Source organism: Vipera berus (assembly GCF_964194415.1).
Source record: "Vipera berus genome assembly, chromosome: 2".
Classification (NCBI taxonomy): domain Eukaryota; kingdom Metazoa; phylum Chordata; class Lepidosauria; order Squamata; family Viperidae; genus Vipera; species Vipera berus.
Genome location: NC_138203.1, coordinates 145,788,841 through 145,812,618, shown reverse-complemented (window position 1 = coordinate 145,812,618; position 23,778 = coordinate 145,788,841). Strand labels below are relative to the sequence as shown.

The 23,778-nt window shown below is 41.6% G+C and overlaps 1 protein-coding gene across 4 annotated transcripts in view; it reads left to right on the top strand.

Annotated features, from left to right (window-relative positions):
* The window catches only part of RAB11FIP4 (RAB11 family interacting protein 4), a 219,313-nt gene extending 196,765 nt beyond the window's left edge, over positions 1-22,548 (top strand). For all 4 annotated transcript variants that reach the window (XM_081317968.1, XM_081317969.1, XM_081317971.1 and 1 more), the window contains 10 exons: positions 468-602; positions 3,722-3,757; positions 7,477-7,576; positions 8,919-9,022; positions 10,248-10,388; positions 11,383-11,464; positions 14,702-14,839; positions 16,852-17,007; positions 17,722-17,865; positions 20,174-22,548. In XM_081317968.1, coding sequence (XP_081174094.1) covers positions 468-602; positions 3,722-3,757; positions 7,477-7,576; positions 8,919-9,022; positions 10,248-10,388; positions 11,383-11,464; positions 14,702-14,839; positions 16,852-17,007; positions 17,722-17,865; positions 20,174-20,290 — 1,153 coding nt within the window. In that variant the 3' untranslated portion in view covers positions 20,291-22,548. The remainder of the gene's footprint in view (positions 1-467; positions 603-3,721; positions 3,758-7,476; positions 7,577-8,918; positions 9,023-10,247; positions 10,389-11,382; positions 11,465-14,701; positions 14,840-16,851; positions 17,008-17,721; positions 17,866-20,173) is intronic.
* Positions 22,549-23,778: the final 1,230 nt, after the last annotated feature.

Sequence of the window (23,778 nt, the reverse complement as noted above, 5' to 3'; positions counted from 1 at the left end):
AGTTTTCACAATTTTTTTTCTTCCCAGTTTTTCTCTTGAGAGAGAATTGATATAGTAAAGGAAGTGGGTTGTTCCCAGAGGCTGGCTGGCTTGATAATCTTCCTTAATAGAACATGGCTGAAAATATCACAGCTATTAAGTCCACTTTTTTAAAACAACAACAACAACAACAACAACAACAACTGTTTAATTGATAGTCACTCAATGCTTGAAGGGAAATGTTTTGGTTGTAAGTCTTCCCTTTGGCTTAAAAAAAGGGGAATGTATATAGAGTATTTAGCATTGACCTATCAGGAGCATTCTGAGAGTAAGGAAATGCCTGTAAATCTTTGAATAATGGGGTTTTAAAAAATCAACTACTGTATTTATGGCCTTAAGGAGCAGTACAGAGAATCATGTGAAAATAAAACAACAAGAATCTAGCCTGGACCTCATAATTTAGTAACTCACTGTCTTTCCACTAACAGTGCTGGTCAAACCCCACGGAAAATGAGGCATATCTATAACAGTGAGCTCTTAGATGTCTACTGCACCCAGTGCTGCAAGAAAATCAACCTCCTTAATGATTTGGAAGCCAGGCTGAAAAACCTAAAAGCCAACAGGTGAGTAAATCCAATGGAGTTTCACTGAGAATCTGCTGAAAAGCATGTTGGGAATGAGTATATTTTTTAGTGAAACAAGCTTTGCCAGGGTAAGATACCCTTTTATAATGGTGATAATTTAACCAATTATTTTGTTGTTGCAGGGCACCTCCATGACGGTTAATTAACATTAAATTTAGTGATCCTTGCTTCTAAGCAGACTTGTAGAATCAATTAAGCCTTTTAACTGAGTGCTTTGCATGGCAGTGAGATCTCAGTTTTAAGGCCCGTTTGAGATACTCTGTAGAAGATGGTTACTCAGCTTATAATTTAGTGAGCAAAATCTATTTCTTGCTGCCTGAAGTATGGGCTCTTGAATGGATGCATTACTTTTTAGCATTGAGTAAAGTACTAGTGCCCCAACAGTTTTTGAGAAATAAGACAGCATATCTAGCCGAGCAAAAATTGGCCTTGCTGATTTGATTCAAGCTTTGGAGTTCCTGAATATCTGTAGTCTAAAGTTCATACATGTGTGTGTCGATGGCTACACTACTCAGCTAATGTGTTTGTGTAAGGTTTCAGCTTCTTATTCCCACGCCGAACACTGCCAAAGGCTTTAGCTGAAGCTCAGTTCATACTCTATTGTCTTAATGCTGGAACAACACTAAAAAGGCTGGTGTTTACTGCGGCATTGAAGAATGAGTCACTCTTTGCGGTATCTGCCTAAGTATTTTCTCCTGTGCTTTATGTGAAGATACAGTGATTGGCCTATTTCCCATCATTCATGCAACAGCCTTTTAAATAGTTAGTGAAAAGGTAAAGGTAAAGGTTCCCCCGCACATGCGTGCTAGTCGTTTCCGACTCTAGGGGCCGGTGCTCATCTCTGTTTCAAAGCCGAAGAGCCAGCGCTTGTCCGAGGACGTCTCTGTGGTCATGTGGCCGGCATGACTAAACGCCAAAGGTGCACGGAACGGTGTTACCTTCCCGTAGTGGTCCCTATTTTTCTACTTGCATTTTTACGTGCTTTCGAACTGCTAGGTTGGCAGAAGCTGGGACGAGTAACAGGCGCTCACTCTGTTACGCGGCACTCGGGATTCAACCCGCCAAACTGCCGACCTTCTGATCGACAAGCTCAGCGTCCTAACCCACTGAGCCACCGCGTCCCTGGCAAATAGTTAGTAGGAAAGGGCATAACGCAGTGATAGAATTCATGCACCTTGTTTTCTCTTTTGCCTGGAAATTCCAGCTTCAGTCCCTGACCATGTTTAAGGAAAAACTTGTAAGATTTTGTGCCTTGGGATGAAAACTGTTCCCATGCCATGCTCTTATTGGCGTGAATTCACCATTTGCCTTTTTTACACCTAACTTATACTCAGTCCCCAGGTATAGCCACTGGAACAGCAACCACTGAGTGTCTCTACTCCCCTGAACTCTAAGTATTACCATTGGGAACCCAGTGTAGCCTGGAACATTCTAATTATTTGAGATTCCTGTTTATGTATTAACTCTAATCGTTTATTGACAGAAAGAACATTACTTTCCCCCCCCCCAGTGGAACAGAGTCTGTCTTTTTGGTTCTTTTTCTTCCATTTTGTTCTGAGGTTTATTTTCCTAATTGTTCTGTTTCTGTTCCTTGGCCACCTGTCTAGGAATGCCACTATTCCTATTGTTTATTCTCAGTTCCGTCAAGTAAAACCCTTCCAAATGTTGTTTTTAATGTATGGATGTACTTATTTATATTTCATATTTCTTAACCACCCTTCTTCCTCAATATTTATCTTACACCCATCTTTCCATCACAAAGGACATTGAACTTGGTAATTAACAATAACAAAAATGAGAATAAAAGAAGAATGCAGTGATAAAATGCACACCTCAATATTAAAAAAAAATCATGAAGAAAAATTCCAAAACACTCTTGTCAGTTTTAACTTCCCATTTTAGAAATCAGTAATCCACCTTTTTTAAAAAATCACCATGGAGCTATGTGTAACAGATTTAAAATATAAAAAGTTGTTCTGTTAGTGTTTTTCAACAACTAATTTATTTACTGTGTTGATCATTTTTAAAAAGTTGCTTTGCACATTAATTATCAAAGCCATTGTTATATTGCAGGATCCAATCTGGGTCATTAACCAGGAGCAGAGGTATTTGTCTTCCAAGCTTTTGGAGTCCTTCTGGAGCCCGTCCTCAGGGAATTTCTCTACAGAAGCTTCGAAGACAAAATCTCTGGTCTTGCTTACCGACCCAGATTGGATCCTGCAACATTATCCTGGGACATGTATACTCGCGTTCATTCATCATTGTTATATGTTATGATGATGTTAATGAGAATAGCTTTAAAAGAAAAGAAAATTCATGGAGGGTAAAATCATCCATGACAATCGGCAACATATTTTCTTCAGAAGCAAAAATATATTGACTCTACAGTGCCAAAAACTGGGAATCAAGAGTGGCAGGAAACTAGCAAAGTGATGTTTGTCAGCTTCCAGAAGGACCTGGAAGGGCACAGGATGCTGGAGTAGATACACATTTAGTGTCTGATCAGGCAGGACCCTTCTTACATGGATACAGCACAATTAATCTATACTGCGTCTTGAAGCTACACAGTAGTTACCTGTTCTCAGAAATGGACAAGGGGGGAAAGTGAACAGGGCGCAGCTTCCCACAACATGCCAATTGGGACCTACTCTGATTGTGGTGCATTTGGCGGGGAGGGGGGATTTTAAAGGGTTTTAAGTGATTCCAAGGGTGCCACCCCATTTTTAACTCCTCCAAAATCAAAAAGTGAACCGAAAAAGGGTCAGTCGTATCACTTCTGATGTGTTATCAAAGCATCACCCGGTGACCTTTGTCCTTTCATAAGGTCTGGAAGCTGAGTGATGACTCTCAGTCCTTTAAATGCTGCTTAGCCTGGTGTAAAGAGGGTCTAACTGTGAGCGGATGACTGTGGTGCAGTCCTCAATACCTGATTCAGAAGCCTCTCTACCAAGTCATGTGGACTTGCTGTCTAGTATGAAGTTTAAGGTTGTAGTTTTATTATGTTTTAATGCCTCAGCTATATTCCAAAATTATTAAAATGAGAACATGTATTGCAATTAAAATCTCCTGCATCTATGTTTTTTTTATTATTATTCCAGCCCAAACCGAAAGATCTCTAGTACAGCTTTTGGCAGGTAAGAGACATGGGTAGATTATTATCAAAACTAATCTTTTACAGCTGCAAGCTGTAGACAATTGCATGGGGAAGGAAGAGCCATATGGTTTGAATAATGTCTAAATTCAATTGTATCAGGGCACTTTTTGATCTGTGGTAAAAACAATCTTTTTCTGTCTCAAGGTACTTCATCAGTCTTCTGTATCAGAACTAAAATGGCAGAAGCTAAGCAAATTGAGTTTTTTGTGTTCTATCATATGTTGCCTGGCAAGGTGGGGAGAATCCTCTGCTTGAGGAAAAAAAGAAAAAAAAATCCTCAGTGATTAAAGAAGCAGTTAACATAGTTATACAGGTCAGGTATGATCCGATTGTCTTGATTTTGCATTTGCTAAGGTTTTCTTTCTCTTCCACTACAAAAGTAAAGGATACCTCAGCACTGTGAAAAGCGGGCAGAATGCAGTGACTGGGGCTGCACTAGGATAGGCCTCCCCTTGGGACAGCCAGTTTGGTCTAGTGCAGGGATAGGCAACCTTGGCTCTTTTATGACTCGTGGACTTCAACTCCCAGAATTCCTAGGGAATTCATGCTGGCTCAGGAATTCTGGGAGTTGAAGTCCACGAGTCATAAAAGAGCCAAGGTTGCCTACCCCTGGTCTAGTGTTTAAGGCACGAGGCTAGAAAATGGGAGATTGTGAGTTCAAGACCCGCCTTAGGCATGAAAGCCAGCTGGGTCACTCTCCCTCAGCCCAACCCATCTCACAGGGTTGTTGTGGGGAAAATAGAAGTTATATTGGACATGTTTCCCACTTTTTGTAAAAATTATAAAGGTAGGATGCAAACAAATAAAGCCCTACTCTCAGTGTTTGGATACTGATTTATTGCTGCTGACAATATATCAATTGGGAGGGGGTGGTGGCTCTGTGTAATCCTGAATTCTTCACTAAAGGTTGTCCTTGATTTATGACAATTAAGCCCAACATTTCTGTTAAATGAGACCGTGGTTAAACAAGTTTTGCCTCATTTTACAACCTTTCTTGCCACAGTTGTTCACTGTAGTTGATAAGTTGTGAAGTGAATCTGTCTTCCCCATTGACTTTGCTTGTGACCAGGTTGCAAAAGGTGATCACATGATCCCAGGTCACAGCAACAGTCATAAATATGAACCAGTTGCCAAGCATCTGAATTTTGATCATGTGATCATGGGGATGTTGCAAAGGTTGTAACTGTGAAAGATGGTCATAAGTCATATTTTTCATTGTAACTTTGAATGGTCACTAAAGGTTGTAAGTCAAGGACTACCTGTATCTCTTAGTTCAATTCTTCACTATCTCTTAGTTCAGGGGTCTTCAAACTTGGCCCTTTTATGACTTGTGGACTTCAACTCCCAGAATTCCTCAGCCAGGCATGCTGGCTGAGGAATTCTGGGAGTTGAACTCCACAAGTCATAAAAGGGTCAGGTTTGAAGACCCCTGGCTTAGTTCCATGAAGGTTTGGCATGTTAAAAAATTAAGAAATTGTCTAACTTGTCTCTGCTGGGGTGTCTGTCTGTCTGTCTGTCTGTCTGTCTCTCTCTCTCTCTCTCTCTCTCACACACACACACACACACACACACACACACACACACACACAAAAGAGAAACAGTTCTTTATGTTTCTCCACCTCTCATCTGGGCCACCCTGCACGCAACTACTTGAGAGCGGCACTGAGGCTAGGTCTGAAGTAAAGGTCCAGGCCTCAACTTCAGCCCTAGCACTGCCACTGCCACTCAACAATGCTGCCTCGTGCCATTCCCCCAAGTGTGATTGCTCCCACGGCCTAGAGCTCCGCATAATCTGTCACATTCTGCTTACTTTTGGGCAGTGTCTCTTTCTGCTGACAGGCCCCTGCAGCCAACTTGAGGTCTTCATTCTTGAAGCACCTTATAAGAGTGCTCTTCCATGACCTTTGCAGTTTCCCAAAACCCTGCCTCATTTTCATGCAACTTGCAGATTTGGAGACGAAGTGAGAGCACACCCTATTGTCACATGGCCTCCACAGCCTCCAAAAAAAATTATGAGAATGAGACATGCTTTCAAGAATAATTGTTGGAGGTTGGTGATTACTGGCATAAATGCTGGGGTGTCACCCAAAATGTTGTGGCATGTCAGTTTTGACACATGTGCCATAGGTTTGCTGTCAGTATCCTGGTTTCATAGAAATCAAACCCACAAAACTGCCCAGGTGTATAAGTAATTTCAGGGCTTTGTTTGCATGGTTTGTAAGGAGAGAACTAACCTAGATATAAGAAGAAATTTCCTGACAGTTAGAACAATCAGTGGAACAGCTTGCCTTCAGAAGTTGTGGGTGCTCCATCACTGGAGGCTTTTAAGAAGAGACTATTTGTCTGAAATGTTATAGGCCAGTGGTGGCAAACCTATGGAACGTGTGCCAGAGGCGGCATTCAGAGCCCTCTCTGTTGGCACACATGCCACCGCTGCCAGAAGCAGGTCCATCAGGCCGCCACCGCTGCCCGGAGCAGGAGCCTCACCCACCACAAAGGAGGCAAAGCAGCCAACTAGTAAGCTTGAGTAGAGGTGGTAGAGCAGAGGTCACCAACCACTGTCGATTGGTGGACTGGAAGAAAAGGGAAGGGGAAGCATTTTACATGCATGCATGCGCGCATGGGGCCGCAAGCATGTACGCGTGGCAAATGGAGCGGGGCTAGTGCCTGCGTGATACTTAATAGCCCGGCTCCGTTCTTGTGTGGTCCATGTGGCGGCAGCCATTTTTGCACCTTGCAGCACAGTGGCCCATTTTTGCGCCCCCAGTTTTTGCATGCCAGAGACGGCACTCAGAGGGGCCTCCCTGCCCTCCCCCTGAGGGCACCACTATGCTGATGCAGCCCTGGCACTTTGTGATAAATAAGTGGCTTTGGATTGCAGTTTGGGCACTCGGTCTCTAAAAGGTTTGCCATTACTGTTATAAGGTCTCCTGCTTGAGTAGAGGGTTGGACTAGGAAGATCTCCAAGGTCCCTCCCAATTCTGTTCTGTTAAAACAGGGGTGGGGAACTATGGCCCTTTTATGACTTGTGGACTTCAACTCCCTGAATTCCTGAGCCAGTCTGTCCATAAATCATAAAAGAGCCATAGTTCCCCACCTCTGTGTTAAAGGATACTTTTTAGCATTACAAATTAAATAATTAAAAATAACAATGAATTAATGCATTAATGGTGCAGCAGCACTGCTGTTTCAGGTGCCAGTCAGTTCTGAAGAAAATTCTCAGGCTAAAGAAAGAGCTGAGGAAATTTGTGAAGGGTGTGGAAATGCAGCAGATTGGTTTTTAGGCCTGGGATTTTGGGGGTTCTCATTGAGGATATCAGGGACTTGAACTCCTGTGACTGAGACAACAGTGAGGGTAAATAGAGGTTGTCCCTCACATAAGAGTCGTTTCCCTTGGACGGACACTCCAGCACTGCAGATATTTCTGTACTGCAAGTTCATGTCACTGCCCTTATTTTAAAAAGTCGCTTTAGAGTCAATATTTAATATTAAATATTTGCACTGGATATTAGTGGCGTTTTGTCCTTGTTGTTTGTCAACACTGGCAGCTTCCCCGCTGAATTACGGAGTTGAAAGGGGCCAGTCAGACCACCTCTCTCCATTCCACTAAATGCAGAAATCCCAATGAAATCATGTTCTGAAGCTTCTTTTCCAAGAGGTGTCTTTCCAAAGTGTTGAAATCTTTTCTCCTCTTTACAGACAACTTTTCCACAACAGCAACTTCAGCAGTAGTAATGGCAGCACAGAGGACTTATTCAGAGACAGCATAGATTCGTGTGACAATGATATCACAGAAAAGGTAAGCTGTTTCTACATCTCAACGAAGAAGAAAAAAAAACCTGAGGAACTGGTTGATGTACAAAAGAAAAAGAAAGAAGGCACCAGGACTCCGATATAGTATATTCAAGATCTTTTTTCATTCTAGTTGGTTGTACTGCCAACTTCTGAAAGACTTAGATCAGTAATGGCAAACCTTTGACATGCATGTCAAAGGTGATATGCCACAGCATTCTGGGTCTTCATGTCAGTGAACATCCGACAACACACACTCTTCTTGAGCTATTTTTGGAGGTTATAGGGGCTGTGTGAGAATGGGGTGTTCAAATCTTGCAGAAATGTCTAAGATTTCTGCTTACTTGAAGGATCATTCACAAGAAAGATATATTTCAGTTTGGAGGAGATGGATAGATTATATTCAGAATAAATATGGGACTAAAAAGTTCCATTTAGCTTATGAGTAGATTTTAGAGGGATATTGTTATTAATTTTAGTGTTAGTACTTTATATGTATTTATGTTAAAGGGGAGTTAAAGCACATTATGAATTTGGTTAATTTTATATTATGGATAGTCTTTAGCTAGAATATGATTATTATAATTATACCCTGTATTTAGCTCTGGGAAGAGGGGGAGAAGGGGGGTGGTTTGGGGTGGGTAGGATTTTGGGATGTATTGTAAAATTTTGTTTTTGTAAAACTTTAATAATAATAATAAAAAAGAGAGAATGGGGTGTGCTCTTGTACGGGCTCCCAAAATTGCATAAAATAGTGGGTGCTGTCACACTGTTTTCAAAAGCTGCAGAAATCAAGGAAGACCATTCTCCAAAGTAGCTTTGGGAACTAAGGCCTTGTGCAACCTGGAGCAGCTTTGGATAGGCTGCAGGAACCTGTCAACAGAAAGAGAACACTGCCTGAAGGGAAGCAACAAAATTGGTGCTGATGCCAGGTGTTGCTGTTCAGGATGGCCTAGATTGGGTGTGTGTGTGTGTGTGTGTTAGAGAATTGTTTCACTTTTGTTTGGGAGTGAGGGTGACACACCAGCAGAGTCAAGTTAGGCATTTTCCTAATTTTTGACACACTTAAGCCCAAAAGGTTTGCTATCACCGACCTAGATCAATACAATAAGTCTGAGATTTGCAGTTGCAGCACATCTGGTAGTTTGGAAGCCTGCACTTGTACAATCTAGAATTAATTTATATGAAAACTGATAAGTAATTTAATTGGATCAAAGATGGAAGAATTATGCAAAGTTTTATCTAGAGAGGTAGTTTGGTACTAAAGGAATGAATGAGATCCATTTTTGACCATTCTCTACTTAGTTTCTTAAGGGCTCAGCCAACTTGCATCCTATTCCTTTTTGTAGGTGACTTACTTAGAAAAAAAAGTGACAGAGCTGGAAAATGATACTGCAACAAATGGTGACCTGAAGAGCAAACTGAAGCAGGAGAATACACAGCTAGTTCACAGGTAATTTAACCTGCTACCCACCCTGGCATTTTGGTAGTTTGCAGCAACTGGGAGCTCAGTTTTAATTTTATTTCCCATCTGCTTGAACGGGGATTGCTTGAAAACAGGACAACGTTATGCAGGTAGTCCTCAACTTACAATTACAATGGAGCCCAAAATTTCCATTGTTAAGTGAGACAGTGGTTAAGTGGGTTTTGGTCCATTTTATGACCTTTTTTGCTACAGTTATTAAGTGAATCACTGCAGTTGTGAAGTTAGTAACATGTTTGTTAAGTGAATCTGGCTTCCCCATTGACTTTCCTTGTCAGAAAGTCATAAATATGAATTCTGCAGCTGTCATAAATATGAATCCGTTGCCAGGTATCCAAATTTTGATCACGTGACCACGAAGAGGTGGCAACAGTCATAAGTGTGAAAAGCAGTCATAAGTCACTTTTTCATTGCTGTTGTAATTTTGAATGATCATTAAACAAATTATTGTAACTCAAGGACTACCTGTAAACTGGTGAGAAAGTCTCCTTCGGTAATGTTTTCTTTGCCTCTCTGGATTTACAGAGCAAGGTACTCTTAATAAAGGCTAGTGTGAATATACATTGTGGTGAACAAGAGAAGCAATATTTTTATTTTTCCATCCAAGGAAGAGAAGGGTATTTTCTAAATGTAGTCGGCCGTTTCATCTGTCAAAACATCACGTCTGGTCAATATTTTATATTGTTGGAGTGGGGCAATTTAGAGTTGGGGGCCTCCTAGAGAGCCTCGCAAGTGGTGTCAAGTGATGTCATGATATCATCAGAAGAGACAGAACCAAGCATTCAGAGACTTGGGAATGGGAGGACGTGACACATGATTTGCAGAAATGTTAGTAAACGGAGTCTTGTGAATGCTCAGCCAGGGGCTGTATATGTGGCAGCAGATTGGAGAAGGCCGTATAAAGAGAAAACAACCTTTGTAGGAAATGCTCGGTTTATTTATTTATTTATTTATTGAATTTCTATACCGCCCTTCTCCCAAAGGACTCAGGGCGGTGTACAGGGCAATAAAATACAACGTACAAAAGTTAAAAGTAAAATTAATTTAGCCCTAACAATCAATAGTTAAAAATAAACCGAACCCCTTAGTCCAGGCCGGCCTGTTCAAACAACCAGGTCGATCCAGTGGATAGCTAGACTAATTCAAATACCTTGCTGCCAAACTGAATGAAACCTATGTGGCTTGATTACTCCAGAGTGCACGAGTTAGAAGAACTGCTGAAAGACCAGGAGACTTCAGCCCAGCAGAACCTGGAAGAAGAGATTAAGAGGCACAGAGAAGCCTATAGCAAATACGAAAAGGAGAAGGGCACGGAGATTGAGCTGCTGAACACACGGTAACATCCCAGTAATGTTTTAAACCTCCGGGGGCTTTGTCTCAAAATGGCCGGAATGCTTCTTGATTCCCCCCCCGGCCGCCATTTTGGATTAAGAGTGGCTCCACCTGTGTACTTGCCATGGTTTCTCTTTTTCCCCACACAGTGGCTAAGAAGCCCATTCTTCCTGTCCAGATACACAAAGGCAATAATTTATTTATCAAATTTACATAGCCGCTCATTTTCACAAGTGTGACTCTGTGCGGTGCACAATAAAACAATCAAGTCTTAAAAAACATTAAAACAATTCAACATAAATATAAATATGACTACAGGGGAATGGAGCAACATCCTGCACGTAATGCAGCCATCTTGCAGGCTCCCTATTGGTAGCATCAATTGGATGTTTTTATTTTTATTTTTTTGTTTTTATTTTTTTATTCTAGATCAGGCAGAGGTAAGAATGATTGCTTTTAGATTGCCTAGTAAATTTTATGGCTGAATGAAGAGTAGAACCGCCCCCCATTCATTTTTATTCATTTATTAAATTTATATGTTTCCCATTTCACTATTGATGCTACCCATTTCATTAATCTTAAACTATATCCAATGTTATCCGTCTGAATAATGCTAAACGATACTGCCTCACATTGGATTTTTCAGTTTGCTATCCGTGTATCATATCTCATGTTCATTTCCTCTGGTTACTCATATTTCTGGAGATGGCTGGGAACGTATACCTGAGCAAGGAAAATGGTGCATGAACTACCCTTTAAGAAGACTGATTTCTTCAATTATTTGGTGCAACATGGGAAATGAGACAATTAAATTTTCAAAAGTTCACCAGTTATTAAGAAACTTGGGGATGTTCAAGAACTGGTATGCTGTTTCTTTTACCACTGACTTCCTATGTTGCCGCTGGTGAATCAAATTCAGTTCATATCCTAGCAGAGCAGATAAACAGCTGTGCTTCTAATCTAGACAATCGATTACCAAACTTCTGCCTTGCCTTCAGGGTTCAGCAGCTGGAAGAGGAAAACAGTGAGCTCAAAACCACTGTCCTACGACTGAAATCGCAAACTGAGAAACTGGATGAGGTAACAGAGTTTGCAAATGCTTGCTCTATATCCCCTTATTCCAAGCCAGCCTGTCGTCTCAGCCTAGCCAGCTTAATTTTTGATTCCCTGGGTGGACTGGCTTGTAGATCAAGGCATAGCATTCCAGAACAGTGGTACTGCTGTGATCAGACAGTGGAAGCAAAATGTGTACAAAACAGTATAAAATCTTGCCCTTTAGTACAGGGGTCCCCCAACCTTGGCAACTTTTAGGCCCTGTGGACTTCAACTCCCAGAATTCCCCAGCCAGCCATGCTGGCTGGGGAATTCTGGGAATTGAAGTCCACAAGTCTTAAAGTTGCCAAGGTTGGGGACCCCTGCTTTAGTCCTTCTACACTGATAGGGTAAGTCAAGAATAATAAAATGAGGCAGAGTTGTTTAGTTGAGCTCTGGGCTTTTAAAATGTATGTGGCTTCAATCTTGGATGTTTTAAAAAAATGATGTTACCTGAGCAGGGCTTCTGTCAGTGGAGCCGATCCTTTGACATGTTTGACCAGAAGACCAGGAATGTTCCCATGACAGGAAAGGAATTTTTGAATAGAAGCAATATAGGAGACAAACAGGATATCAGAGATACCTCGAGGAAGCAGCACTTAGATATTCTACCTGCGTCTAGCGCAAACCTAGGCACACGGACCAGATCCTCAGCTTCGCAAGCAACCACCCCACCGCACACACAAGAAGCTGTGTGCAGGCCCTGTTCAGAAGGGCCAGGACACACTGCGACATCACAGCACTAAGAAAAGCAGAAGAAAAACGGCTGCTTGATGTCTTTCTCCGTAATGGCTATCCCCAAAACTTCATATTCCGACACACAGCACCCAAACCACCACCCACCACACAGCCGAATGCCATGCAAAAACAAACCTTACCATACACAAAAAGGGGTGTCAGAAATGGCAGCCAGAATTTTTCAACCCTTAGGAATTGCGATAGCCCACAAACCCACAGCCACACTCCGCCAGGAATTATCTAGAACCAAAGACAATATTCTATTGTTATCTTTTGTCTGGTCAGTTTGTGCTGCTCAGGCTGAAATTGCTAATTTGTTTGAATTGGCTGCAAGTAACACAGAGATTGGCCATATGGAAACATGGATCTTCCGGGCTCAGAGCTAATTAGGAACAGTTTGGCATTTCTTACAGGATTTGGGAATCTTCTTATTGCATTACTGTGCTCTGGGAATCCAGCTGAACTAATTTACAGGCAGGATATCTCTAAGACCAAGCTATGTTGCAGAAAGAGATTAAAGTAGCATCCACCACTGCTTTGTCTGGGTATGTGACGTGTGTGCCTGTGGGGAAGATCTAGTTGTGCAGGGCAGATGTTTATGTGGCTCCATATTTGGGGTCTGGTAGCTTTGTGTACTTTGTTCAGCAAATGATAGATTTAGATTTCTCTGTGGCTAAGAGGGATTAGTCACTTGATAGTAGGGAACATGCATACAATGTGTTTGTCTAAAGCTATGTGTGTTCTGTAACTAGAATTTGTTTACAATATCAAATAATCTCCTTTCCTGTAGGACTTTACCACTCTATAACAATGAGTAGGGAAGACAAAGAAGATTAGTTGGTTGCTTGGTGGGCTTTTTATTTATATGCCACTTTTCCTTCAGGCGCTCAAGGTTATCTCCTCCTATTCCATCTCCCACCTATAAAATGTAGAGTAGATAGGACTGAAAAAAAGTACTTGGGTCAAAGCCATGCTGTGAGGTTTCTAGGGCTGATGGTGGACTACAACCTGGGTTTCCTCAATGCCAATCCAACATTTTAACCACTATATCACATTGGCTGCTATATTGTATTCTTCAAAGAAAAACAGAACAGTAATTCCCAAAGAGTTTTCTTGATGTTAGAACATCTAAGTAAGAGCCCTGACTTTTGGCCTTATGACAAGAGAACAATAAGCCAAACAACCTGACATTCTCCAGTATTCTTTGTGATTGCTGACTTAAACTCTGCTGGTGTTGCTGTTACATTGAAAAAGAATTTGCTGGGGTCAAATTCCATACCATGATAACTTTTTATAGTTTTAGATATTCTTAGGAACTGATGCTACAGGTGCTCTAATTACAGATTGCTACACTAACATAAGGGACGCGGTGGCTCAGTGGGTTAGGACGCTGAGCTTGTTGATCAGAAGGTCGGCAGTTTGGCGGGTTGAATCCCGAGTGCTGCGTAGCAGAGTGAGCGCCTGTTACTCGTCCCAGCTTCTGCCAACCTAGCAGTTCGAAAGCACGTAAAAATGCAAGTAGAAAAATAGGGACCACTGTGGTGGGAAGGTAACAGCATTCCGTGCGCCTTTGGCATCCAGTCATGCCGGCCACATGACCACGGAGACGTCCTCGGACAAGCGCTGGCTCTTCAGCTTTGAAACGGAGATGAGCACCGACCCCTAGAGTCGGAAACGATTAGTACGCGTGTGCGGGGGAACCTTTACCTTTACCTTTTACGCTAACGTAGGATTTTGTGGGCTAAGAGTTAGTGTAAATGCTGTTGGAACAGAGTAAGCAATATATGATCTTTCTTGCAAGGGTTGAATGTAGGTCAGTCAAAGGAAGCCAAAATGGTTACATGTAAAAACATTTCTGTATGGAATTGAGAATTGGGACTGACTTAAGAAGAATGTGTGGTAAAACTATAAGAGGTAGTATCAAGTATGAAAGGGTGCTATGTGAACATAGAATGAATAGAGAAAAGAGTAAAGACTACGTTCAGGCGGTTTGAGGGAATGATGAAATTGCAAAAACAAGGAGAAGTGTAAGAAAGTCATGGTTGGACAGAGTTGGCAAGATCTTCAGAAAGAAAGAGGTGTAAAGTTTAAAGAACAAAAGGCAAGGTAGCAGTCTTGTTGACATTTGGGAAACGGCCAGCCATAGTATGTCTTGTTCTGCAGATCCCAATCTAACTTGTTCCATGAACTGAGGACATAGAAGTGAGAATCTGATGGCCGAGCAACAGATTGCATGGCTTAGACATGTTTCTCTTCTCAAAGTACCTAAAGTTGAATAGACCCACATTTCAGAAAATTTCCCATATTGGAAAAAATTAACCTGCTTGCATGAAAGGTTCTAACCTACCATTGACCAGGTCATGATGGTTTTCCACATGCCTGTGCAAATTTCGTCCACCAGCTCCCTGAAATGATAGTTTCCTCTACGCTGAAAACTACCATTAGATTTGCTGGCAATTTGTAACCTCCTTTTTCAACCTTCATCAGGAGAGGCAGCGAATGTCTGACAGATTAGAAGATACCAGTCTGAGGCTGAAGGATGAAATGGATTTGTATAAAAGGATGATGGACAAACTGAGGCAGAACAGGCTGGAATTTAACAAGGAGAGAGAAGCCACCCAGGAGGTTGGTAACTATGCAGGTGGCACACAACCGGTACCTCTTCCAGGTCCTTTCTCGAGGCTGACGTTTTACACTGAGATTAAACAAAATCGTGTTTTCAAAATTAAATAAAAAAATAAAGAAAAAATGTAGCTTCAAAAACTGCAGGGTGGTTTGCTTTGTGTCACTGAAGCAGGGGTTGTTAGGAATAATGGCTGGCTAGCAACCATTTTCCAAAATGCATTACTAAAAACCTTGAATCCCTTCCCGATGTGTTACAGTAGTGTTTTTCAACCTTTTTTGGGCAAAGGCACACTTGTTTCATGAAAAAAATCACGAGGCACTCCACCATTAGAAAATGTTAAAAAATTTAACTCTGTGCCTATATTGACTATATATAAAGTAATTCTCTTGAATAGGAATCAAATAAACACAAAGAAATTATTTTATAATTACTTTTCAATTTTTCCCACGGCACACCAGGCAACATCTCGCGGCACACTAGTGTGCCGCGGAACAGTGGTTGAAAAACACTGTGTTACAGTGATTATTCCCAGAGGATGGCATGGTGGTTTCATAGTGATAAATCTGGAAAGTTGAAACTTGGATTGACTGAAATTGCAACCGACTGAAATTGAAATTGTTCCTTATATGGCAGCCTTCTCATGTATACACTCTGCCATGACATTTCTTTAGGCAGCCTTTAGGCTTAGAAAGAGACTGTAAAATACTGTCCTTCAGTTTTTCCATCCTTAATTTTACTTGCCTTATCTTGTAATGTCTTTTCCTGTAATGACAAAATTAGGTAATGCTTCTAATACTGCCCAACAGCAGATGTCCCTGGAAGGAGGTACCATTGGTTAAAACATATACAAAATCAACCTCTATAAAACTATAAAGAGATGAAAAAGAATATAAAACAAGTTTGTGTAGAAGCTGCCTGAAGCAATATAAAAATATGAAATCTTATGTAAAGAACAACACAACAGATAAGATAAAAATCAGAAGCAGCAAAATCAATGGCAACAAATGTAAAAATACAATAATGACAAAATAGCCATAAAACCTTAACGGTATAAAACCGCTAACGGTTAAGATTCTTAAAGCAAACTGCACAATGCAAACTCCACCACCGACCAGCCACTCATCTTGCCTCATTGGACATAGGAAGCTGAAAATGGGCCTCAGGGGAAGATCCAGGCTCCAGATAGATAACCTGGATTATGTTAACCTATAAACCTCTAAATGACTTAAAGCCAGAACATCTACTTCAATAAGTCAGTTAAGGGTTTAAAGGTGAACAGGAATAGATTATAGAAGGTCTGGAAGCAGACTGACAGCCAGAGCCATGGTGCTCAACTAGCCTCAGTAAGGAATCTAGCTGCCCTGTTTTGAACTAACAGAATTTTCCAAATCACTTCAATAGCCTGAACAAAAGCTTGCCAGCATAGGAACAACCATGGCAATTTTTGTTCAGGTACCGCCATAACTAGTACAGGTAGTCCTTGACTTACAACGACAATTCAGCCCCAAATTTCTGTTGCTAAATGAGACAGTTGTTAAGGGAGTTTTGCCCCATTCTACGACCTTTCTTGCCACAGTTGTCAAGTGAATCGCGGCAGTTAAGTTAGAAACACAATTGTGAAGTGGATACGGCTTCCCCTTTGACTTTGCTTGTCACAGAAGGTCACCTGACTCCCGGGACACTGCATAAATACGGGTCAGTCGCCAAGTATCTGAATTTTAATCACGTGACCATGGGGGGAATGGTGCAGTGCTCAGAAGGGTGAACAACGGTCAAGTCAGTTTTTTCCGGTGCTGTTGCAACTTTGAGCAGTCACTGAGCAAACTGTTGTAAGACGAGGACTACCTGTATCTCAACACTGAAGCCAAGAACACCCTACCTACATGCTTCATGTTCTTTGGCGCACATTAGATCTTAGTTTTAATCAGAGGGCCAGAATTGGCTTTGTGCCCCAGATTATCCTGTCGTGTTCCTAGCCGCCATGGTTCATTGTGCCCTGCTTTTTCTGCAGCTCATTGAGGATCTGAGAAAGGAGCTGGAACACCTTCAGTTGTATAAACTTGAGTGTGAGCGTCCCGGTCGAGGAAGAAGCTCTTCCAGCTTGAGCGAATTCAATGCCAAGACGAGAGAAGTGGAAATGGAACACGAAATTAAACGTCTAAAACAGGTGAAGTATAGCCGGGGCTAGAAGAAGGAGGGAGCAGAACGAACCTCCTCTCTCCAAAGCAGCTACGTGGCAGGAAGCCAAAGGTTTTCTCAACTTCCCTGAGCTTTTGGATGGTCTGAAATGACAAATACCTCCTTTTTGCCAGAGCTTTTAGCAAAGGGGTTAGGCCGTTAAATAAGAAGCATGTGGATTTTAGCATTCACAAGACTATAGATGGGAGCTGACCATAAAGTTTATCTGGGGTTGTGGGGAGTTGGTCATTCAGCAGCTTCTATCGGGGCACACCTCTTTTCTGCTTGTAAGCTTGCAGCTCCTCTATTTTTATTGTCCAACATGGCCGTGAAGCTATTGGGCTTGCAACCGTGTATTGCTGTTGCCCAATAGAGCAAAGTTTTTTAGGTACACTTTATTCCACCTTTGAAACCATGGAGGGGCTAGGCCAGGGGTAGGCAACCTTGGCTCTTTTTTGACTCGTGGACGTCAACTCCCAGAATTCCTGAGCCAGCAACTGGCTCAGGCAGGAATTCTGGGAGTTGAAGTCCACAAGTCAAAAAAGAGCCAAGGTTGCCTACCCCCTGGCCTAGGCAAAGGCAATGGGACTGGATGTGGGAAACTTGTTTACCTTTTCTGTTTAAAATCCTGCCTAAAGCAGGACTAGAACTCACTCTAACCGGGTGCCTTAATCACTTAATTCTTTCCTTCCTCTCTCGACAGGAGAATCAAAAGCTCCATGACCAGAATGATGACCTCAATGGGCAAATCCTTAGCCTCAGCCTTTATGAAGCTAAGAACCTTTTTGCAACACAGACAAAAGCCCAGTCACTGGCAGCTGAGATTGACTCTGCCTCCAGGGATGAGGTAAAAGGACCAGTAGCAATCGCTTGCAGCTAATTAAATGACTAGGCTGGCAAAATATCTCTCAGCAATCAACTTGGCAAAAACCTAACTGGGTGGGGAACTCTGATGACATTTGAAAACCATGCTTTAGCAGTGCCACATTTGCTTTGGGATGTTTTATTTTGGTTTAGCTGGGATGACATCAGCATACAGAGGCACTAAGATATCAGAATTGGCTGAAATTCTTGACATTTTCTTTCCTTTTTCTTCTGTCATACTTCTTTACAACTAAAGTTATTTTTCATTGAAAATTGTTTCCATGCACTACTCAGGAATTGTTCAGGAGCATTTCCTGAAATTTAGGGCAGGGGTCCCCAACCTATGGTCCGTGGCCCACTAACAGGCCGTGGGCTACTGGTCAACAGGCCGTGGTCTGGCTGGCCAACTCACTCCTACTTGGGCTAGAGCCCACAGACGTATTTGCACATGTGCGCAGGGCTAGTAGCGGTGGTGGCTAGTGCCTGCGTGCCTGCACAAACAGAGCCGCTAGCACCGTGTGGGTTGCGTGGCCCATTTGCACATGCATGTGGGGCTGGCGGCTAGCGCCTATGAGCCAGCGCAAATGGGGCTGCTAGCACCGTGCTGGTGCATGCGGCCCCATTTGTGCACAGCCCTGTTTGTGTGCAAATGCGTGCGCACATACAAATTTCCCATCTGTTCCCTTTCCCTCTGGGCCGCCAGCATGAAAAGGTTAGTGATCTCTGTCTTAGGGCTACCAGATCTGGGCTGCAGAAATCTGTATGACCACTGGATGGCAGCAAAGAGATACAAAAATACAAATCTAGAATTAGATCTTATGGGTTCTACTATCCTGCCTTCCCTTCCATTTGTCTCCTCTTTTTTCAGTATTTCATCTCCAGTCTGAATTGATTCAGCTCACAGCATTTCGATTTACCTTTCTGTCCTTTGTGTAACAACCCTGTCACACATTCAGGAACTTATTCCAGAGGACTTTGTTTAAAAAAAGTCTCTTCTTCAGATTTTGTTATGCAAGTAAATCTTGAGCAAAGGTTATGAGGTTTGTTACCAAATACTGTAGTTTGGAGATGTAACTGGGCAACTGTGTATTTACAGAGCATAAATTGTGTTTGCCTTAGCTATTCTGGGAGTATGGAAAGTAATGTTAGCGAATGTAAGTCTCTCATTTTAAAAGAAGTGAGTGATCCTTGGCATGATTCAGACTTAATTTAACTCCGCCTTAGTTGTTACTCAGTGTGCTGAGCTGGGATTACAGATAAGGTCCTGGGGAGGAGCAGAGCCCAGGTTGAGAGTGTTGATAAGCTCATGGTAACCAATGCAGCTTGTGGAGCAGAGGTGTGATATGTGTTGCTCTGGGAATGCACATAGCTGCTGTGCCCCTGCATTCTGAACCAACGGTTGCAGCATCCCCATGGTCACATGATCAAAATTCAGATGCTTGACAACTGACTCATATTTATCACGGTTGCAGTGTCCCCGGGGTGTGTGTGTCATGTGATCACCTTTTGTGACCTTCTGACAAGCAGTCAATAGGGAAGCCAGATTTACTTAACAACCATGTTACTAAGTAAACAACTGCAATGATTCACTTAACAACTGTGGCGAGAAAGGTCGTAAAATGGGGCAAAATTCACTTAACAACAGAAATCTGGGGCTCAATTGTGGTTGTAAGTCGAGAACTACCTATAGTTCAATCTGGAAATGACCAGGGCAAGAATGACTATAAGCAGGATATGCTGATCTAGGTATGGATGCAACTGGCACACAAGGCAAAGGCCTTCCTAGCCACAATTTTTACCTGAATAAATAAATGTGTGCACTAACCCCTAATAGCTCAAGGTCAGTGGCCAAATTATAGGATTTATCCAAAAGATCTAGATGACATTACGGGGTTTTCCCCTCCGAAAAGATAGATGACTGAGTCTGTCTCCATCTTACATGCTCAAGAATTGAGATTCATACCAAAGCATAAATTGCTTCTCAGTGGCTTCCAATGAGTTTCTGCCTAAAAGAGCATAAATTAACTGAGGCACAAGGACGGGGTGATGCTTCTGCTCGAAAGCATGGTGTTGAATTCATTATGGCTTCAACAATTTGTAGAATGAAGGTGAGGAAATAGCCAGCTTTCTTCCATCCATCTAAATGAATCACCATTAGAATGATCTAGAAAGAAAGATACATTGAAAAAAAACTTTTGAAATTCAGGAGCCCTCTAGTAAAATGGACACAGAGGATCTCAGAATAGTAGTGACCTCAGAGTACTTCTTAATCTAGTTCTTTTTCATTTCAGCTCATGGAAGCCCTCAAAGAACAGGAAGAGATCAACTACCGATTGCGCCAATACATGGACAAGATCATCCTGGCAATCCTAGACCACAATCCATCCATCCTGGAAATAAAAAATTGAAGATTGGGGTGGGAAGGGAGGTGGGCAGATAGGATGCCTTTAGATTCAAGTGTCTCTATTTGCTACTATATATGAACTTATAAATATATACATATATATAACTCTCTCAAAACACACAACACACAAAACACACACAAACACGCACACACATATATATTATATATATATATATAAATAGAAAAAAAACTTGTGTGGATACACAGGGCCTGTTTATATGAGCTTGATATATTTTGTGACTCATAATTTGCATCGATCCATTTTTCATGCCCTTTCTCTGTGGGGATGCTAGGGATTATAATGAAAAACCACAAAACTGGATTTGCACTGTTTTAGATACTGGACAGAAAAAAAAATGATACTACCTCTAGATGAAAAGATAAAACATGATGGAAATTAACTTGTGCCAGGCCTTTTGCTAGCGTACAAACAATACGGGGTGTCTATGTCTTACGAATTGCCTCCCTGTCATCTCAGAAATATCTTGTATTATCAGGTTGAATTCTCACTGGTGCTGGCTGTGTTGTTTTAACTTGGCCTGAGTTAATGCTTCTGAAGTCCTCGGATGGGAATGTATGTATGATGCAAAGCGGGTATTCCGGAATCTTTACAAGTTTCTGTTTGAACCTGGACTGTTTTAATTAGAAAGCAGTTTCTAAGTCTTGAACCCAAGTGGCTATAAATCCTTTGGGATGGTGACCAGTCTGTTGTATTCCAGGGGAATCTGGGTTGCCCAAGAAAACAATGGGTCCCGGGGTTCCATATTTTATTGAACTTACCAGACTATTCATGAGGTGCATTTTCAGACTTTGGGTTTTATTGCAAGATCACCAAGGACTTAGTGGTGGGAGAGCTGGGGGGGGGGGTCATAAATGTGGGATGCTTCAGGGCTACAAAACACTCCCAGCCCTGTTTCAGCTTCAACAGCATTAAAAAGTGGTGGTTGCAAAGAGCTATTTGTTCATTGATAAGAACTTGGTGCTGTCACCGTCACAAATAGAAACCAATCATTTTTAAATCATTTTGTTTTATATTGCTTCATGTCAGCATTTGCAAAAGCACCCTCTGCTAAGGAAAGCAGTTAAGAAGCGGAGAAAGATTTTTGGTTTTTTAGGCACTCGTGCGTAAAAGTGACCCTGTTTTTACAGACAAGGCAACATTTTAAATGGTTCTTTTATAGGTTTAGGGAAAAGTTGTTTATTTATACATGTTAATATTTATTTGATGCAATTTTGGAGTTTCACTAGAAAGTTTTGCCTCCTTCACTGGGGGTGATTAGCGCAGAAAAGCCAGAAATGATTGTTTATCAAGCATCACAGCTTCCTGCAATTACAGGAAAATATTCACCTCACTTTGTGCCATCAATAAATATTCTCAGATTGAGTCAGGCTCTTCATGTTTTCATGCCCTTGCTATTATCACTGTCACCACCACCACTTCCTCCTCCTCCCCCTTTTTCTTTTCATTTTTCCTTTTGTAACATAAGCATTCATTCGTTTTCAGAGCAAATCCTCATGATTTGTATATCACCACCCAGGCACGCTCTAAGGAAATCTGTAAAGTTAAGTGATGACTTGTGCAGGGACCATGGTGAAAATGAGTTTTGTTTTTTCAGTTAAAAGATTTCTCCATTCCTGTCTGAGATGTGTTTTGATTTAAAAAACAACAGAACAAAGGCCTTCATATGCATTGCAAGTAACAATTCAGATGCATGGATATGTGCAGTCACATGCATGTGAGAAAAGAACAGTGTGTTATTCTATAATGACCTGTGTGCAGGCTTCATCGTCTTCCCACACCAAAGGTAGGCACAGGATATCCTCCCTGGATATCTGCGTAATAGTTCCATAAGCCCTGTTCAGTATAGGTGGTGTCCAAGTATGATGTGATCTGTAGTCTAAAAATATCTTAGAAGCCCCAGATTGCCTTTCCCATCACATGTGAAAGGGAACTGCATGCTCTGTATAATAGATAAAAAGCTCTATTGGTTCATATGTATGGTTTTCTTCCGTAACCACATTTCCACTTTCAAATCAAGCTGTCTTCTTTTTCCCCTTGCAGTGTCCTGAGTAAAGTTTGCATAATTAATTTGAGAGTCTCTGCAAAGAATAAATCAAAAGATTGAATCTGATGTTAATTTTATCAGTTTTAAGATTCTACGCATTTCCAAATTGTGTATCATGATGGTATATAAATTGTAAAATTATGTTGTGCTTCAGTATTTCACATTCAAACAAGTGTTACGTTTCTGCACGTATAAATCTCAAAGGGAAAACCGGGGAGGGGGGGAAATAGCCTTCTGTTTATTGGCTGTGTTTTCTAATAAGTAGCAAGAGAGCTAATAATACACGGTGATATTTGCCAGCGCCAGCCATTACTTTTACTCCACGTCTAAGCTGCTTCTCATACCTCCTTTGCTTTTGACCTTCTGCCTTTGATGCAAATGAAACTGAATCCATTGTATTACTTCCTTCTTTTTAGGTAGTCAAGTCATAACCAAATAAAGGAGACTTGTGATTTCATTTCCCAGTCAGGATTTGCCAATCCCTTGCATAGGCTGGAAGGAATCCTGCTCCCGAAGGAACCACATTCCCCCTTTTCTACAATATCCACCTGTTGCAAACTACACCAGTGCTTCCTTTCTCTGAGAAGGGAGGCGATAATTTATGGTATCAACCACAGACCTTTGGAGAATTTATTTATTTTTTTATGGGTTGCCTTTCAAGAGTGGGGTTAAGACTACTCATTCCAGCCTGCTTTTGGCTTATCCTGCTGATATTTTAAGGGTGAGAGTTGATGACTTCATCAATTGAGTTGACAGGACAGGAAGCAAAATGTATCTGAAAGTTCTTGAAAACTGAAAGAATCGGGCATGTTGAGTTTGAAGAGGTTTGAGGGGGAGAAGTTCTAACAGAGAAAGAAAGAGAGAAAAAAATCTCCACAAGTTAGGAGGTGAAGAGGTGAATTGGATAGAAACTGAAAGAGTTTTTATATGAATCATGGGAGTAATTCTGACTGAGGAGACTAAAGTGGCTTCCAAGAGGTGGCAGAAAGGCCTGTCTTGTTTGCAGATGATTAAATTGGTTTGGATTAGCAAGCATTGAGGGACAGAAGCCTTCCCAATAGGGTGTCTCTTAGGTTGATGGTGCATCACACAGTAGCTATCATCCTGTCTTCTAGAAGGCACCAAGTTGAGAAAGGCTGGGTTATATGACCCGATTCCCTTACAAATCACAGGACTGCATTAAATTAATATTTTGCTACCAAACCTCAATCCACACACTAGTCCTGGTTGTCATTAAATGAGTCTTTGCATCCATTTGCCTCCCTTCTTTGCTGGTAGATGTTCCATAGAAATGTGAGCAATGTTTTGATATTTCTAGGGGCCAGCAATTCATTTAGCCAGTTGTCTGTATTATATGAATGCCTTTTCTTTAGCACTACAGTTTGGGAGATATAAATGAAGAGGCCTGGTTTTCAGCATAGCTTAT